At 48.9% G+C, this 13,681-nt stretch overlaps 1 protein-coding gene across 1 annotated transcript in view; it reads right to left on the reverse strand.

Annotated features, from left to right (window-relative positions):
- Positions 1-12,233, reverse strand: part of coro2aa (coronin 2Aa) — a 20,548-nt gene extending 8,315 nt beyond the window's left edge. The window contains exon 1 of the mRNA XM_067250448.1: positions 12,001-12,233. Coding sequence (XP_067106549.1) covers positions 12,001-12,015 — 15 coding nt within the window. The 5' untranslated portion in view covers positions 12,016-12,233. The remainder of the gene's footprint in view (positions 1-12,000) is intronic.
- Positions 12,234-13,681: the final 1,448 nt, after the last annotated feature.

Below are 13,681 nucleotides of genomic sequence, written 5' to 3' on the forward strand. Positions count from 1 at the left end.
CTCCTCCTCCCCCCCACCCTCCCTCCCTCCCTCATCTTCGTGTCCCTATGTCCTGCCTCTTACAGTAGAACACCCCCCCCCACACAGGTCCCTGAACAACGCCCTCTCCTGCGTTCCTCCCTCTCCCCTCCTTTCATCTCCTCTCCCTTCCTCTACTCTCTCTCTCCCCTCCCCCTCTCACACTCGCTGCACCTTAACGGTGACTGATGTCACTATCCCTGGTCTCATATTTTAGCGTCCATCACTTCAGGAGAAAAAGATTGATCGCTTTTTAATTAACTCCTTCCAGCAGCGTGGAAAACCAACATTGCACAACGCTGGTGAGATGCAAGCTGGGCGGAGGGCCAAGCTTGTCCTGAAATCTGGCGCTGATGCCGATGGCAGCGCTGGTAATCGCTACACGTCACCCAGCCCCCATCCTGGTCATTACATAATGCCAGAGGCTAACAAAGTACCCAAGTTAGACTGGGGAGGGCTAGGCTAGGTTAGCACATGCTAGGCTACACCAGTTTATGCTAGGTTAGGACATGCTAGGCTACACCAGTTTATGCTAGGTTAGGACATGCTAGGCTACACCAGTTTATGCTAGGTTAGGACATGCTAGGCTAGGCCAGTTTATGCTAGGTTAGGACATGCTAGGCTACGCCAGTTTATGCTAGGTTAGGACATGCTAGGCTACACCAGTTTATGCTAGGTTAGGACATGCTAGGCTAGGCCAGTTTATGCTAGGTTAGGACATGCTAGGCTACACCAGTTTATGCTAGGTTAGGACATGCTAGGCTACACCAGTTTATGCTAGGTTAGGACATGCTAGGCTAGGCCAGTTTATGCTAGGTTAGGACATGCTAGGCTACACCAGTTTATGCTAGGTTAGGACATGCTAGGCTAGACCAGTTTATGCTAGGTTAGGACATGCTAGGCTACACCAGTTTATGCTAGGTTAGGACATGCTAGGCTAGGCCAGTTTATGCTAGGTTAGGACATGCTAGGCTAGGCCATACCAGGCTACGTTAGGCTAACAGGTCCACTTGACGATGAAGAGAAAGAGGGGAAAGAGGCATCGCCAGCTGGCCTTCACATGGAGAAACAGGAGGCTGAGAAGGAGGGAGCCGGAAGAGAGATAAAGAGGAGGTAGGGAGCAAGAGAGAGAGAGAGAGAGAGCAGACAAACTAGTCAATATGTTTATCACAATCACAAACACACACACACACTGTCCAGAGTTTAACTCTGCTCTGAGGGAGAGGTTAAAGAGGCTCAAAGATTATTTGATCTGTGCCACAAACACACACACTCCATCTCTTAAGATTGTTTGTTTTGCAACACAGACACACCCATGCACACCTTGACAGAACCCCCCCCCCCCCCATACACACACACACCTTGAACAAACCCATTAGGACAGTGAATGGGCCATTTGAGCTGAATGGAAATGCTAAATAGTGCCCTTAAACAACCAATGTGGTCATTTAAGTGATGTCAATGTATGTTAACCTACTACTGTTGAGTGAGTGTACTGAGTGAAGCACAGAGAGAGAGGAGGGACAAAGAGAGGTGGGTGGGGGGTCAATTTATTTTAAATAATGTTGTTATGCAAGACAACCATATGCCAACACTGACATACATACACACACACCAGCCTACATGTTTACCTACACACACACACGCTGAATACACTGTATGATAACTAGGCTGAATACACTGTATGACTGCTCAGACTAGGAGCATGACCCTGCTCCACCTCTCCAAGCCTGTTGCCCTCAGGGGGTCACAGTTGCATCTGTGTTTTTGCCTCTTAGAAGAAAAAGAAGACTGAGAACGTTGTCTAACAGCCTGGGAGCCCTTCCCAACATCTGAAGGCTCCATGGCCTCCCTCCCTCTCTAATCAGGGATCACACAGTCGCAGCTAATAGCCAGTGTCCTGTGAGAAACTGCGGTCCGGCTTCTTTGAGGCGCAGGAGCCGTAATGGCCGCCCATTTCCTCCATTTTTGACACCTGTTAGACATGGTGTAAACACCTGGTTTAGGAGCGTAAAGTGCTGCTGTGGTCCTCTGTCCGGAGCGTTTCATTTGAGGGTTTGGAGAAAGTGGGAGGAGGGGAGTGGGGGCGAGGGGTGTTTACCTGCAGCTGGAGGGCGCTGGGTGGGGGAGGGCGCTGGGTGGGGTAGGGGGCTGGGTGGGGGAGGGCGCTGGGTGGGGGAGGGCGCTGGGTGGGGTAGGGGGCTGGCTGGGGGAGGGCGCTGGGTGGGGGAGGGGGCTGGGTGGGGGAGGGGGCTGGGTGGGGGAGGGCGCTGGGTGGGGGAGGGCGCTGGGTGGGGGAGGGCGCTGGGTGGGGGAGGGGACAGAGGGGACCCAGATTAGCAGCTGTGTGTTTGTGTATTTTTAGATTTTCACTGAATAAATATAACCGCAAAGTATTGCCTTGTCTTGTTTGATTGTTGTTTGGTTAGAATCAGGCCTTGTTTGTACTGATGACATGACCGGCACGACAAAGGCAACAGAACAAAGCACATCAGCCTTGTGGGCCAACAGTGTTCTCACAGGTGAGTCTGGCTGCTCCTGTCTGTCTCATGTAACTGATGGTTCATCTTGTTTTTATATTTTAGAATCTAGTTTTTGTAATTATTGTGTTATAAATCTGTTATCCGGTGACTTCATGTAAGTAAATGACATTATTTACATTATTTAAGAAATCTTAATCAAGTGAAACTCTCTTTATTCGCAACCAATGTACTTGTTTTAAACATAAGCAAGCTTAAAACTAATATTTCTGTACTTAAATTTGACAGGGTGTTTTTGCAGCACACCCAGAAACCTGGCTAGCTATGGCAGACGCCCCCGTGTGTCAGGGAGTCGGGCTAGTAATCAGAAGGTTGCTGGTTTGATTCCCGGCCGTGTAAAATGACGTTGTGTCCTTGGGCAAGGCACTTCACCCTACTTGCCTCAGGGGGAATGTCCCTGTACTTACTGTAAGTCGCTCTGGATAAGAGCGTCTGCTAAATGACTAAATGTAAATCACGCGTAATTAACATTAAATTATCCTTTGCGCCATGCTTGACGCGGCCCCCTCTCAACCACGCGTAAAAACCGCCGACTTCCATACAAACATAGCTAGCTGCCAGGCCTCTCAGCCTAGCGACAGGAGGGTCATCACACAGCCAGGCCTCTCAGCCTAGCGACAGGAGGGTCATCACACAGCCAGGCCTCTCAGCCTAGCGACAGGAGGGTCATCACACAGCCAGGCCTCTCAGCCTAGCGACAGGAGGGTCATCACACAGCCAGGCCTCTCAGCCTAGCGACAGGAGGGTCATCACACAGCCAGGCCTCTCAGCCTAGCGACAGGAGGGTCATCACACAGCCAGGCCTCTCAGCCTAGCGACAGGAGGGTCATCACAGAGCCAGGCCTCTCAGCCTAGCGACAGGAGGGTCATCACACAGCCAGGCCTCTCAGCCTAGCGACAGGAGGGTCATCACACAGCCAGGCCTCTCAGCCTAGCAACAGGAGGGTCATCACACAGCCAGGCCTCTCAGCCTAGCGACAGGAGGGTCATCACACATCCAGGCCCTCCTTTGTTCAGACGTCCACAAGGGCGGACACATTCCTGAGACAAAGACCCTGTCGATGCCTCAGGGTCCGTAAGAGACATCAGGCCCTGGTTCAGTTGGTCCCCATGCAAACTAAACAACCTACTTAGCAACACAACTACTCTCTTTGATTTCATGCTTGATTCTGTTTATTTAGACACAGTGTATATTTGATGGTCTGGAGAGTAGAGTAGTATTAATCTCTGAAAGAAATGGAAAATATAGAAAAAGATAGTTCTCAGCTTTCCTCTAGGATATGACCAAACTATAAACTTTTAGGGAGTCCTTGAAAACGTGTTTCTGAAAGGTGACAAGAAGACAAGACATTTACATGTTTGGTGTTTTGCAATTGAAATTACTTCAACGGCCACTACCAATTTCACTGTCAGAACCAAAGAGGAACAATTGTAAGGAAATTCAGGCCATTTTCCCTGTGCGATTTACGTACTCAAAACAGAAAGCCAACACCTACCTGCCAACAGAAAGGTCTTAACCCTTGTGCTGCCTTCGGGTCACATGACCCAAAGGTTCATAACGAACCATCGTTGTGTTTACCCAATTAAATTTTTTTTTTTTTTTAAATTCTTTTAACCTTCGCAATGTGGGGGGTCTGAGACAGCCCAACGGTTAAAAGAAAATGCTTCACTTTGTGGTAAAGTTGTGGTAAAGTTGTCGCAATATGACGGTACACAATGGTCAGAATGACCCGAAGATAACACAAGGGTTAAACAAATCTACAACGTAAGTGTTCTGGGATAAGTTATATTTTATGTCCAGGACGTTCATGATCAACAGATTTGGCAAAACTCATCTTTTTGTTCTGCTGTAGTTTGGGACATGGTGGTGCAGCCGCAGCCGTGACAACAAGACCACATGTCTAGTCCTTACATGTCACATGTTAATGACAAAATACCTAGGAGAGGGGAGGGGAGGGGAGGGGGGGGGAGGGAGTCCAGGAGGTGAGCTCTGATTCTGCTGAGCCTTCCAGGTAATGAGTCAGACCTGATGTGGCGGTTTCATCCGACGGTGATTCATGTCATACAGCTAGGTTATCAACACGTGATGAGACACATCTCTCACTGTCACGCTTTTACACCAAACACCACACACACAGTCTGACGTGGCCTGTGTTTGAAATGATGTAAGCCTCGTCTAAAGGGTTTCTAAAAATAAACCAAGCCATGGTTTATATGTACTGAACACAGGGGATGAGAAGTACTCAAATACTGTGTGAGAAAAAGGGAAAAAGATTGACTAGATTTTCATGATGATGTCAGTTGAGATGACATCATCAAGAGGTGATTGTGTGGAAGCTCTAAAGTTGTCATCATCCTGTTATTATAAAAACACCATGGTGACAAGACAGACCTGAAGAACACACACACACACGCCTATGCACGCACACACACACCCGGACTCCAGTGACCAGCGATTCAACGACAAATATCAGATGAGCTTGTGAAACTGAAAACTAAATCAATCCGTTTATTGACTTACAGTGAGAGGCATGCAGTCAGAGGAACTATAGCAAACTGCATCACATATACATAACACACACCCTCACATGCAAGTAAGACTGTGTGTGTGCGCATGCATGCACGTACAGTATGTATTGATGTGTGTATATATTATACATGTTTCAAATAAAATCTTATTTGTGTTTCTCTTTTTACAAACACAAGTGTGTTTGTGGGGCTTCACATTCAACCATCTGCACCTGAACCCTCAAAGACCAGGAAGAACTCCCAGGAAAACAGGAAATGGAAGAAACCTTGGAGGTGTGTGTGTGTCTTATACCCTAACCTAACCCTCGCCTGGTGACCATGTCAGAACATCAGGTTGCTCTACTGGCAGTGCGCTACCTGAATCAAGGCATCCATCTGTGAGCTGTAGTCACGATGGCATTTTCAGCCATACAGACTGACATCCATTAAGTAGTGTCATTTCAGAAGTCATGTTTCAACACAGGGACCAGATCAGAGTCAAGTCACTTCTCTCCCTGAGAAACGGGAATTATCCCACAGCTGTTCCAGAGACGAGAGCTCTTACCGAATCCGACCCTGATAGGATTTGAAGTTATGATAGATACACAAGTCCCTTCACTCTGTGGATTAAGTAGCTTTTAGTTTAGCCTGGCGGACGAGCTGCAGAAAGATCAGATATTAACTGAACCACAAAGGAATGGAAGGGGGAACATGACAATTGCCGACGTCCAAATTCCACAAGATAGACAGAAAATAATCTAATCTCATCAATTGGACGATTTTAAGGGCGAACTCCAAAGACAGGAGCAGTAAAAAAAAAAAAAAAAAAGTCTACATTTCCAAGTGTGATGATATTTCGTTACACCTAGAAAACGTTTTACGAAATCTTCATCTCCCAGCCGTGTATGCTACACTTCATTGAAACCCTTCATGAATATTCAACGATAAAATGGAGCTCGGCCATATTCAATTATTCATGAACAGATAAGAGACTACAGGAGAAGCAGAGCCACATCAAGTTAGCGGAGCAGTCTCGCCTCCTTCCCGTGCCCTGCTACAACAGCAGGTTACCATGTCAACACCGAGCTGGATATCCGGTGAAGACTGTCCTTGCCAGACATAATTTCTTCCGGGAGAATCTCACTGTGTGCCCATAGCCTAGAATACAACTCGCCAACCTGTACAGACGCAGCATCTGCGAGACGAAAAACAACGAGGACATATCGGCAGTGGTTCTTAAAAAGACACCAGCCATAATCCAATCACATCCATTAGCTAACAGCATTAGCATAAGTGCTACAAGAATGCTGACTAGTCAAGGGTTTGTTGAAAGCCGGGTGCGAATGACCTTCTCCATAATGCATATGTACTGTAGCATTAGTATGTCCTTGAGTGGAAGACTAATATCAAATCTATAAACCTGACACTGGGTTAGCCTACCACAGCCATTCCTGACATGTTCCACTCTGAGGCCCACTTGCAAGGCGGCTGCCCAACACACCCGTTGTACAATAGAGTAGGCCTACAGTAGAGTTTAGTAGAGTCCTCATCAAGTACTCATAAATGATGTGATTTTTTTTCCCTCCAACCCTTTCAAAACCTTTTTCCCCAAAACGTTTTTTTCACACACAGAGAGGAAAAGGAGGAGAGGAGGAGGAGAGGAGGAGGAGAGGAGAGGGAGGAGGAGGAGGAGAGGAGGAGAGGAGGAGAGGAGGAGAGGAGGAGAGGAGGAGAGGAAAGAAGGAGAGGGAGGAGGAGAGGAGGAGAGGAGGAGAGGAGGAGAGAGAGGAGGAGAGGAGGAGAGAGAGGAGAGAACAGAGAAGCCTAAACAGAGAAATGTTTGTTTGCGGAAGTCATAACTAATTTCTAATTCCAACACCATTGTCCTACTGATATAAGGGGGTAGGAAATGACAAAAGACAGCAGAGTGTGTGAGAGTGTGTGTGAGAGTGTGTGTGTTTGACAGTCACAATGACCGGCTGGTGGGCTTAGTGTTCCACATGTCACGTGACACAGATGCCATGGTTACATGAGAGCATTTTAGGATTCATAACTAGACTCAGGGAAGCCACCCTGAGGAGTCCCACCAGCTCCACCCTGAGTCCCACCTGCTCCACCCTGAGGAGTCCCACCAGCTCCACCCTGAGGAGTCCCACCAGCTCCACCCTGAGGAGTCCCACCTGCTCCACCCTGAGGAGTCCCACCAGCTCCACCCTGAGTCCCACCAGCTCCACCCTGAGGAGTCCCACCTGCTCCACCCTGAGGAGTCCCACCAGCTCCACCCTGAGTCCCACCAGCTCCACCCTGAGGAGTCCCACCAGCTCCACCCTGAGTCCCACCAGCTCCACCCTGAGTCCCACCAGCTCCACCCTGAGTCCCACCTGCTCCACCCTGAGTCCCACCAGCTCCACCCTGAGTCCCACCAGCTCCACCCTGAGGAGTCTCACCTGCTCCACCCTGAGGAGTCCCACCAGCTCCACCCTGAGTCCCACCAGCTCCACCCTGAGGAGTCCCACCTGCTCCAGCCTGAGGAGTCCCACCTGCTCCACCCTGAGTCCCACCAGCTCCACCCTGAGTCCCACCAGCTCCACCCTGAGGAGTCCCACCAGCTCCACCCTGAGTCCCACCAGCTCCACCCTGAGGAGTCCCACCAGCTCCACCCTGAGTCCCACCTGCTCCACCCTGAGTCCCACCAGCTCCACCCTGAGTCCCACCAGCTCCACCCTGAGTCCCACCCTGAGTCCCACCAGCTCCACCCTGAGGAGTCCCACCAGCTCCACCCTGAGGAGTCCCACCTGCTCCACCCTGAGTCCCACCAGCTCCACCCTGAGTGCCACCAGCTACACCCTGAGTCCCACCAGCTCCACCCTGAGTCCCACCAGCTCCACCCTGAGCCACGGGCCAGTAAGATGGTACAGACTTTTCAGTAGCTCAGACAGAATATTCTATAGGCGCAGTATTAGGTAGCTATGAGGCTTAAAAATTTAAGAAAACAAGATGATTTAGCGCCAGAACCAGGGTTAATGTTTCAATGTTTAGATCACTCAAGTGAATAAAGTAATGGGTGCTCAGTAGCGTGTTGGATGAGGTTGCAGGTTTGAATCCCCCCTGTATCATGCTTTCTATATAAGTGTCTGCTAAATAAATACATTATTTTAAAGTAATGTAAAGTTTTAGTTTAAAGTCAAAACACTTTACACAAACTGTATGCAGTACTACAGTTGAGACCCTGTCATAAAAGGTGAGACAGAATAATGAATCACGTGATTGGTGGTTCTTTGGAACAGTTCTAGAACATTCCACAAAGAACCTCCAGGTCACCTTCAGGTTCCAACACACAATAGTCTGACTCAATCATCAACCATCCTCCTTCCACCTTCAACATGAATTACGGCACCAGGACTACCCACAAACACACACCAATGTCGTTGTAATGGATGGAGCCGGGCTAGAGGCCGGACTGGAGCCTGGGCTGGAGGCCGGGCTGGAGGCCGGGCTGGAGGCCGGGCTGGAGGCCGGGCTGGAGGCCGGGCTGGAGGCCGGGCTGGAGGCCGGGCTGGAGGCCGGGCTGGAGGCCGGGCTGGAGGCCGGGCTGGAGGCCGGGCTGGAGGCCGGGCTGGAGGAAGGTTAAAGGATGCAAGGATGTGTTATTGTCAGTACACAGAGAGTGTACTGACAATAACACATCTTTTTGGAACAAGTGTGTTTCACGTGTGGCCCTGGTTTCACGTGTGGCCCTGGTTTCACGTGTGGCCCTGGTTGAAAGTCCTTATCTTTCCATACCATATTCAGGCTTGGAGTCATTCTGGATATTAAGGGGTGTAGACTGACTCAGCTACATTCCTGGTGCACAACATCCCCTGTCGTGCTTGTCCACACACACCAGGAATGTAGCTGATCATCAGCATGGAAACATCACAGAGAACTTTACACCATATCCTGTTCTGTCCTGACATCACTCCCTGTGGGCTGCGGGGGCGTGACTGTGAGGTCATAATGAACCGTAAGGCTCCGAGACAGACTGACTCATAGATATATATAAAGGGTAGATGTGTCCGTGTTGCCGGCCAACGGAGTCGAACGTCCGCACATGGCGGCCATCTTGCTACAGTCAACTCGCTCACCCATAACATTGTGTTGGTGCTACATGTACTTTTTAAATGACCATAACTTGCTCAATTTTCAACCGATTTTGAAACAGTTTGGTTTGTTATCAACGTTAGAGATAAAAAATAAAAAAAAGTATTCATAAGTATGCAGTGGCATAACGACATCTCTGACGTTATGCTCTGACGTACCAGGCAGCACACACACCTGTACCAGGCATCACACACTCACCTGTACCAGGCAGCACACACACCTGTACCAGGCAGCACACACACCTGTACCAGGCATCACACACACCTGGACATACAAGCAGGACTGTCATTTACATTTACATTTAGTCATTTAGCAGACGCTCTTATCCAGAGTGACTTACAGTAAGTACAGGGACATTCCCCCGAGGCAAGTAGGGTGAAGTGCCTTGCCCAAGGACACAACGTCAGTTGGCATGACCGGGAATCGAACAGGCAACCTTCGGATTACTAGCCCAATTCCCTCACCGTTCAGCCACCTGACTCCTGTCATATATATGCAATGTGAAAGAAAGGCATTGTGGTTGTCTTAAGTTTGAGAGACACAACCTCACTGTTCTCCTTAATGGTTTTCTTCACCTCTGTAATGATCACAAGCAGCATTCCATGGATGTGCTACTGACTTCAGACATGCATGTGTGTGTGTGTATCAGGGTTGCCCGCAGCACTTCTCAGTTAAGGGGGCCACCTTAGCAACACACGCCTGCCGCCTTAGCAACACACGCCTGCCGCCTTAACTACGTTGTCGTCCCCCTTGCACTTTGTCTGAGGAAGATATCAACACAGATTCTTGCTGGAATTCAAACTGGAATCGATCAATTTACAAATCAATCATGTTTGATGGGCGTGCCTGGTTGTCAGAACAACAGTGTTTGCAGGAACAAGCATCTTCCTGTTACATAAGTGTCATTGTGACACGTGCACCCTGAGAAATGAACTGCCAATCACAGCCCTCTGGTTCAAGGGCATGTTTGCTCAAAGCCACACCCCTCTCTGTGAGCAGCTTTTATCAGCAGGACTTTGATACCTGACAACTACACACCCAATAAAACTGCAGCAGCCATCTTTATGTACTTGTCCTAGTAAACGAACAGCCTTTGAGTGTACTCAGCAAGTACACTTTGCTTCAAGTGGGCCACTGTAGTAGTCTGTAGAGCTCACACAGGTCCTATAAGCACACACAGGTCCTATAAGCACACACAGGTCCTATAAGCACACACAGGTCCTATAAGCACACACAGGGCCTATAAACACACACAGGTCCTATAAGCTTACACAGGTCCTATAAGCCCACACAGGTCCTATAAGACACACACAGGTCCTATAAGCCCACACAGGTCCTATAAGCACACACAGGTCCTATAAGCCCACACAGGTCCTATAAGCACACACAGGTCCTATAAGCACACACAGGTCCCATAAGCACACACAGGTCCTATAAGCACACAGGGCTTAGTGAATCTCTCTGGGCCTTGCGGCTGCCTGCGAAGGTGTGAGGAGGGGAGATAGAATCTCAGCTCTGTGTGAACTGCCTCGTCTAATAGCCTGGTACAGATATAGGGTTTTATGGTTCTGTTACAGATTTCACAAGGGGAGAGAGAGAGAGAGAGAGCAAGAGAGAGAGAGAGAGAGAGAGAGAGAGAGAGAGAGAGAGAGAGAGAGAGAGAGAGAGAGAGAGAGAGAGCAAGAGACAGAGAGATGAATGTGTCTTTATCTACTAAGATGACGCCCATCATTATAGACACTGCTGCTCTCCTGGCTGTCCTCCCAGTGAGGGGCTGTTCAGAACCCTAACCCTGGTCGTTCTCACGTTCAGCACGTTCAGCATCAGAGATGACCCGGTCCTGCTGGCTTGCTATGGGCTGAGGAGTGTCTCTATCTCTTCTCTTACACCACCTCCTTTTAAAAAGGACAAACATCGAATTGCTTGTTCTGGCAAACCTCTAATACTGGCTTGCTCTCTGCAATCATTTTTATTGCATTAACACTCCCCCCGGCCAGCCTAGAAAGTTATAACAGTTGTGTTTTAACACTAGCAAACCAACGCCTCTCAGAATCTGAATTCGGTTTATTCGCCATGTATGTTATACAAACACGGAATTTACTGTGGCAGGGAGGTGCAAACACTAAACAACACTATCATGTTGTCATGTTTTGGGAGAATTTTCTTCATACACCTTTTTGACCATTGATCTGAAACACAGTCGTGTGTTTTCCATCTCGTGAAGAATCCCTACCTGGTGTCAGCCAGGACACCACGCGCCCCCTTTCTTCTGCAAATCACTGAGGAGAGATCCTCAACACTGCCCGTCGCCAATCTCACATGTTAGAAACTCACGTCGGGATTAAAACAGCTGTACCAAACGGTAGTTCTGATGTCTCCGGTTTGTTTACGTCTACCCTGTCACAACTCAGAAACGCAACAATGGGCGCTCCACCTGGGGAACGGCTGGACTGCCGCGCTCAGCATACGTTGTAAGCGATACCCAAGCGCGTTCGTATAACAACTGCAGTCAAAACGGGCCGCTTTATTGTGACCCCGCTGCGTTGAGAATTCATTACAAGTCAAATGTTATTGATTAGGACCTACATGTTTTTGTATAGGCTATTAAATATTATTCTACACCACATGGAATGGACTGTACCACAGCCACGCGGCCACAAACAGCAAGCAAGCCTCAAAACATCAGCGATAACAACAACCCGCGTTCACCTTTGAAGAGCGGTTGTCGACTAGCCGGAAAAATCATAATATAACTGGCATATGGCGGCGTGAAATCAAAGCGCCAACATCTTACCTTTGAGATTGTCATACAAGATGTGTCGGGCAGGTGGAAACGGTTTGTGAGGGAGAACCCGAACTACAGCGGTGGATGGCGCGGTGCCTCTCTTCCGTAGGACACACGCTGTTTGGAAGTCGTTTTACGTGTCAGTTGTTGTGATGATGATGACGATGATCCTACATAAACCATAACGAACGGCCAAAACGCGAAGACAACGATGAGGATGTGTCCTCACTGTCAACACCCGCACACACCGCAGTGAGGGAAAAAAGAAAAGAGCAGAATGCTGCGGAACCGAGGGGCGGAGAGATGCTGCCGCTCCCCGAGAAAGTGCGGGGAATTTAGCCGTAGATGTTACTGTCGTGACTCGTCCCGGTCTTGGTAGGGGTTTTATCCTGCGACCGGCTCGCCCGTCTGTCGGTCGGTTGGATTTGAAAGACTCTTTATTCACGCGGAGCTCAAGAGCACGTGCGCCGCGAACCAGAGGGGGTCGAGGGGACAGTCCGCGCGCCGTCGCCCGTGACCTCACAGCACCATTGATATTACAACAATGACAACAGAACAACGCGCTGACAATGGACACCATTAAAACGCCATCGAAACCATTTGCTGAAGCTCAGTGGATGACGGGTGGCGTGGCGCTGTCGGCCTAGTTGATGCATATGTTCTGGACATAACATAACCAACCAGTAGGGCCTATTTAGCATTTACTGGTGGTAATTCCTTTAAATGGGTCAGCGCTTTAGACTGGAAACCAGTATTGAGCTCCTCCCTGTAGTCACCAATACCACTCTGAACAGATCGACAGGTTACTGGTGGTTTTGATCCACCGCCAGTATCTTTAAATAGACCAGATAACAAGCCTATGCCTACCTCAATCCTGTAAACAGATTTGTCTCTCATTGTAACCGAGATACGTGCTTATTTAGTTGAGGCTAGTCCTGACCTCTACCCTGTATCGGATCACCAAAGTTTTAATTGGGGCTGGTTAAAACAGGGGTTCGCTGCATGAGATGCAGTCTTCGAGAGACTGCATCTCATGACAGATGAACAAGCCGCATCAACAGACCTGTCACCTTTCTAGGCGGGGTCCGCTATAATCTGGTGTCAATCTTAAATCTTTAACACTGGGTGTGTTTACACTCGTCATCCCATGTAATCCCAGAGAGACTGCACAAAACAACCGGTACAGATTAAGAGGGACGATGTCTCCCTCTAGTGTCGCCTCACTGCATTTACAGGGTGATTGATGAATTTAGAACCAGTGTTGTACCGAAATCGTTGACCTGTCGAAAACTGACCAGGGGTCACTGTTCTAATGGCTTGCCAATGTTAGAGTTAGGGTATGGGGTAAGGGTTATGGGTTAGGGTATGGGGTAAGGGTTATGGGTTAGGGTATGGGGTAAGGGTTATGGGTTAGGGTATGGGGTAAGGGTTATGGGTTAGGGTATGGGGTAAGGGTTATGGGGTAAGGGTTATGGGTTAGGGTATGGGGTAAGGGTTATGGGTTAGGGTATGGGGTAAGGGTTATGGGTTAGGGTATAGGTTAGGGCTCAAACATGCTGAACAGTACAGCAAGCCATTAGAAGAGTGACCCATGGTCACAGTTTTCGACAGGTCAATGATTTGGGTACAACAACGGGCGACCTGGTCAGAAAACCGTTGATCTGAGTTCTAATGGAATTTGAGATCTTGT

Source organism: Osmerus mordax, chromosome 14 (assembly GCF_038355195.1).
Source record: "Osmerus mordax isolate fOsmMor3 chromosome 14, fOsmMor3.pri, whole genome shotgun sequence".
Classification (NCBI taxonomy): Eukaryota; Metazoa; Chordata; class Actinopteri; order Osmeriformes; family Osmeridae; genus Osmerus; species Osmerus mordax.